Here is a 6000-nt window from a genome sequence, read left to right as displayed (position 1 = left end):
TCAGGTACATGCCGCACATCCTTTAGAACCAATGTGCATCCGACATTTGTCTTGATACAAATGTCACCAATCCCCGCAATCTTTGAGTAACTTGTGTTACCCATTTTCACTGTGCCGAAATCACCTGCTACATATCTGCAAAAAAGATCTCTTACCGGTGTGGCATGGTGAGATGCCGCTGTGTCAACCACCCATTCCGACTCTGGACCTGACAGGTGCATGCATTCCTCTTCCTCATTTATAAAGAGGACAACATTATCATTATTTTGCACCATGGCGGCTGTGTTGTCGTCATTCTTCTGGCCACTGGTTTCACCTTTGCCCTTCCTTGGATTTGGGCAATCTCTTTTGAAGTGACCTGGTTGATTACAGTTGTAGCAATTTCTGACTCTTGATTTGGATCGGTTCTTTGACTTCCCACGAGCTCCGGATCTACCATAGTTGTTCGAACTCCTTTGATAACTCCTGCCTCTACCTTCTGTGATGAGAGCCTGTCCTTGATTTTCAGGCTTCTTTCTCATCTTCTCATTGAGTAGAAGAGCCGATGTGACATCTTTCAACTCAATAGTAGTCTTACCGTGCAGGATGGTTGTTGCCAAAAAAGGAAGATCACCATCCAAGCGTAGGGAAGTAAGCACTAACATATGTAGCTGCTAATGACAAAATGTATACAGGTACTTTTCAATTGCATGGCCTAGGACACGAAGGCACAGTTGAATTGCAAGTTCAAACCTTTATCTGACTTGTCATAATACAATGCATTGAAAGTTGCATCTCAAGAAACTCCACTCTCCACCGCTACCACTGATGTGGTGCAGGCTGCTTCTCCTTTAACCATGTTTGGGAATAAACCCCCTACCAAAATAATATTCACGGTAATAAAAGCGGAATAATAATGTAGCACCGAGATACGGTAATTAACAAGAATAAAAGAGTAACAATGATACCAAGATTTTTACATGGAAAACCCTTCTGAATAAGGGAAAAACCACGACCCCGAGATGAGCAACTGATATCACTATAGTAAGGAATTTACACTTTGTAGGCCCGAATAAAAATACTACAAAGACCACTACAATACTCAAAAGAAATAACCCTCTTTTGATATTTCACCTCACTACAATATCGCTCACACTTTTTATTTTCTTCACAAACTATTTTCTTATACTCTATCTGCGAAACCTCACTCTTTCTTTCTAGCTCTCAGATATATTTTTCTCTGAGATTGTGATAAAAGAATGAGAGCCGAAGCTCTCATTTTATAGGCAAAATATGCCTACCAACCTTCACCTTTCAACTTCTGCAGCCTGTCATTTTTGACAGAAAAATGAGAAACGTGGGCTGCCTGCTTCTGCCAACTTTGAAAATGAAGAAGAAAGGAAGAAAACAACTTCCTTAAAATGTGGGCTGGACCCCACAAACCAGAGGTCTCGGATTCGAGTCATGTGTATGGAAACATCTTTGGTAGGGAGCGCTATCCCCGAATGGGGCACTACCTGATGGAAATCCGGATATAGTCGGGCTCCAATACGGGTACCAGACATGACCGGATGGGAAACCAAAAAAAACTCTCCACCACTGACCCTCCTTAGCCCATTTAAGATGTTGCATGTGCCTATTCGACCACCCTGCATGTGGTCTGTTTCCCCTGAAATGATTGATTAGTTCTTTTCCTGAAGAGAAGTGTTGTCTCATAATGTTTCAAAAGGAAAGTAGAAAAGTAGTGTACAAATTAAACTTCTCCAGTCTCCACAAATCCCACGTGCATATAATATACAGTGAAAAGCCCCTAGTGCATCAGTAACTCTTGCAATCTTCAGATAAAAGATTGAAAAGAACCAGATAGTGAGATAGGTTTACTCTGCTCTCTGTGTTTTGCTGCAACAACTCTCTTTCGTCCAAAATTTTCAACATGAGTCATCTCCATTTTTTCTTCTTTCCTCTGATGGCTCATGGCCACATGATTCCTACGCTTGATATGGCCAAGCTCGTCGCCTCTCATGGTGTTAAGGCCACCATAATCACCACACCTCTCAATGAATCAGTTTTCTCCAAAGCTATCCAAAGAAGCAAGCAAGTGGGAACTGAAATTGACATCCGCGTGATCAAATTTCAAGCTGTTGAGAACGGCTTGCCTGAAGGATGTGAGCGCCTTGATCTGATCCCTTCCGATGACTTGCTAAGCAACTTCGCCACGGCTACAACTATGATGCAAGAACCATTTGAGCAGCTTCTTCAAGAATGCCGTCCCGATTGTCTTGTTTCTGATATGTTCCTTCCTTGGACTTCTGATAGTGCAGATAAATTTAACATTCCAAGATTGGTTTTTCATGGCACAAGCTACTTTGCACTTTGTGCCGCTGATAGCATCAGGCATTATATGCCTTTCAAGAATGTCTCCTCTGATTCGGAAACTTTTGCTGTACCGAATTTGCCTAACCAGATCAAGCTGACCAGAACACAGTTATCCCCATTTGATCTAATCGAGGAAGAGGAAAGTATGTCCCCGAAGATAAAAGCACTCAGAGAATCAGGCATGAAGGGCTACGGAATTGTCTTCAATAGCTTCTATGAGCTTGAACCAGATTACGCTGAACATTACACCAAGGTTCTGGGTAGAAAAACATGGGCTATTGGCCCACTTTCACTGTGCAACAGGGACAGTGATGATAAAGCTGAAAGAGGGAAGAAAAACTCTATTGACAAACGCTAGTGCATGAAATGGCTTGATTCGAAGAAACCAAGTTCCGTCGTTTACGTTTGTTTCGGAAGCGTAGCGAATTTCACTGCATTACAACTGCACGAACTCGCAATGGGAATTGAAGCTTCCGGACAAGAATTCATTTGGGTTGTTAGAACAGAACTAGACAACGAAGATTGGCTGCCTGAAGGATTCGAGGAAAGAATGAAAGAAAAAGGTTTAATCATAAGAGGATGGGCACCCCAAGTACTAATTCTTGATCATGAAGCTGTGGGAGCTTTTGTCACTCATTGTGGATGGAATTCAACGCTGGAAGCAATATCGGCAGGGGTGCCAATGGTGACATGGCCTGTGTTTGGGGAGCAATTCTTCAACGAAAAGTTAGTGACTGAGGTTTTGAGAATTGGGGTTGGCGTTGGTTCGGTTCAATGGAAGAGAATAGATAGCGAGGGAGTGAAAAGAGAAGCAATATCTAAGGCAATAAAACAGGTCATGGAGAGTGAAGAAGCAGAGGGATTCAGAAACAGAGCCGAAGAGTACAAGGAGATGGCAAGGCAGGCAGTTGAAGAAGGAGGATCATCCTACTCTGGATTAACTACTTTGCTACAAGACATAAGTACATATAATTCGATAAGTAATTAAGTAACGAATTTATTCCTATCAATCCACTAGTAGAAGTCCAAATAGATAAGACCACCAATCAAGAGCCAAAAAAGAAAACATTTATAAGATGTCCATCATCTTTGTAGTTTTTGGTGCACTTTTTTAATATGCCTATTTAATCGTTATTGTTTCCTTCACTTAATCGTTGTTTCACTTTTTCTATATGCTTATTCAATCGGATAAACCTTAAAGTTCTCTCAAACTACAGGATTTTTGCTCATATCTTGATGAACATAACAATATGAGAAGAAGAAACATCAGATTTAAGAAGCCTTACGTGTTAAGTATATTTATATAATGTGTACACTAAGTGCAAGTATCTTCACAGCAAATCAAACCATAAACTCTAGTGTCAAACTCCTGCTGCACAATAAATGCAGCAGTGGAAGGTCGAGTTGCCAAACTCCTGTGTTTCCTTATAGCGTGTACATTACGTAGAATATTACAACTACAAGCTTGAAAACTAACAAATGGTACATGGAGCATCGGGGTACCATCCATATGGGAGCCCCAGCTTACAGCAAAACATTCGATACACGGAGTTCATGTTGAGTTTTTGTTTAAGATAAAATAGTCTTAAAATTAGAGTGAATGGGAAATGGGATTTGGATTCGGATTTGGTCAAATGATCGATCGATTGATTAATTTTTTGGACCAAATTTATTTGTTAATAGTGAATATTAACGTGATATAATCCGTGTTTGTAACGGATGTTTTCCAATCCGTGTATTGTGTTGCAACACTAAGCAACAATGCAGCCTAGTGCACCTCCCACAATGGTGCAAGTGCTCCTCCCACCAAGCAAGTGTATATACCACCATGTAAGTGCTTTCTCCATGATCTAGTGCTTGTTGCACCATGGAAGGGGCGGATTTCTCTCAAATAACTGCTATAAATAGAGCATAAGTTGGAGAGAAAGAAGAACACATCGGAAAAAACACTTGAAACACTCTGTATACACTTAATATACACTCTGTATACACTGGATATACACTCTGCATATACTGGATATACACTCTGTATACACTGCGTATACACTGGAAAAACGAATTGCAATTTGATATTCTCTTCAGTAAGAATTCAACATTGGCTATACTTTGCATTCCTTCCTCTCAGAATTTCCATTCGACTTCTGAGTTGTCCTCCTTATTCTGCATTGTTTTTAACTACAAACAAAGCATCCATAAGTGTGATTTGTTGCCGAACTTTGTGTTCGTTGAAACACTGGGGTTTGAAGTACCGCTACACCAGTGTGTAATTCGTTCTATCCTGGGAGGAAATAATCTATAACCTTGGGTACTAGGAGGGGATTAAATTCCTTAAGGAAACACTGTGAATTCAGTGGGCTCGAATTAATTTCTGTTTTTTATTTATATTTACGTTTATAAGCTAACGTTCTAATTTCCAGAATCATTATTTACAAGTACAGAGGAACAACAATCTTAAGGAATTTAAGAATTTAATAATTTAATTTCTGTATTTGTGTTACTTTTATTATTCTGGAAACTATAACCTTTGTGGTTTTTTGTGTACTCCCGTTTGGAGAGTAAAGCCTTCGTGGCGGTTTGTTGGAGATTAAAATCTACGTGATTTTTACTCCAGTTTTAAAGCCTTCGTGGCATTTTGTTGGAGATTAAAATCTACGTGATTTTTCACTCCAGTTTTAAACGTTTATTAAACGTTTGATTGTGTCATTTTTACAGTAAAAATGGCGAATGACGGAAATCAAGCTGTTCCGATGATGACTGCCAACGCATCGACAAGTCGAACTCCGGCGTTGGCACCGGCAGAGAAACCCGGAAAATTTTCCGGGATGGATTTCAAGCGCTGGCAGCAAAAGATGTTCTTCTACTTGACTACGTTATGTCTACAGAAGTTCATCAAGGAAGATGTTCCTGATCTTCCAGATGAAACTCCAGAGAATGATAGCTTTCTCGTGATTGAGGCGTGGAAGCATTCTGACTTCTTGTGCAGGAATTATATTCTTAGCGGACTGGAGGATAATCTGTATAATGTATACAGTGGCGTGGAGACGTCAAAAGAATTGTGGAATGCACTTGAAAAGAAGTACAAAACTGAAGATGCCGGGATGAAGAAATTCGTCGCCGCAAAATTTTTGGACTACAAAATGGTAGATAGCAAGTCTGTTATTACCCAAGTCCAGGAATTGCAAGTGATTATTCATGATCTACTTGCTGAAGGTATGTTTCAAATAAATACTGATATTGAAAGTAAATTTTTTAGTAATTTTACTAACGGAATTTTCATTGAAGGTCTTGTCATCAATGAAGCATTCCAAGTAGCAGCAATAATTGAGAAGTTGCCTCCATTGTGGAAGGACTTCAAAAATTATTTGAAACACAAACGAAAGGAGATGTCCCTTGAAGATCTCATTGTTCGATTGAGAATCGAAGAGGACAACAAAGCTGCTGAGAGAAGAGGCCGTGGAAATTCAACAATAATGGGAGCAAATATTGTTGAAGATAACAAAAAGAGAAAGAAGGCTTCTGGTCCGAAATACAACCCAAGCAAGAAGCGGTTCAGTGGAAACTGCTACAACTGTGGGAAAACCGGACACAAATCTACGGAGTGTCGTGCTCGGAAGAAAGACAAGCAAAGGGGTCAAGCAAACATGG

At 40.1% G+C, this 6000-nt stretch overlaps 2 protein-coding genes across 2 annotated transcripts; both read left to right on the top strand.

Annotated features, from left to right (window-relative positions):
* The first annotated feature begins 1676 nt into the window (after nt 1-1676).
* LOC104225703 (scopoletin glucosyltransferase-like) lies at nt 1677-3501 on the top strand. Its single transcript, XM_070171503.1, has one exon. The coding sequence runs from the start codon at nt 1913-1915 to the stop codon at nt 2711-2713; it is 801 nt and encodes a 266-aa protein (XP_070027604.1). The 5' UTR covers nt 1677-1912; the 3' UTR covers nt 2714-3501.
* On the top strand, nt 2813-3343 carry LOC138877176 (scopoletin glucosyltransferase-like). The gene has a single exon (XM_070156765.1). The coding sequence runs from the start codon at nt 2813-2815 to the stop codon at nt 3341-3343; it is 531 nt and encodes a 176-aa protein (XP_070012866.1).
* Nucleotides 3502-6000: the final 2499 nt, after the last annotated feature.

The sequence above is a fragment of the Nicotiana sylvestris genome, chromosome 1 (assembly GCF_000393655.2).
Source record: "Nicotiana sylvestris chromosome 1, ASM39365v2, whole genome shotgun sequence".
Lineage (NCBI taxonomy): Eukaryota > Viridiplantae > Streptophyta > Magnoliopsida > Solanales > Solanaceae > Nicotiana > Nicotiana sylvestris.
Note: the sequence above shows the minus strand (reverse complement) of the source record. Positions and strands in the feature narration are given on the sequence as shown.

Bases quoted from the DNA above. Each gene is read 5' to 3' on its own strand.
- LOC104225703 (XM_070171503.1), top strand. From the start codon at position 1,913: ATGAGTCATCTCCATTTTTTCTTCTTTCCTCTGATGGCTCATGGCCAC.
- LOC138877176 (XM_070156765.1), top strand. From the start codon at position 2,813: ATGGGAATTGAAGCTTCCGGACAAGAATTCATTTGGGTTGTTAGAACA.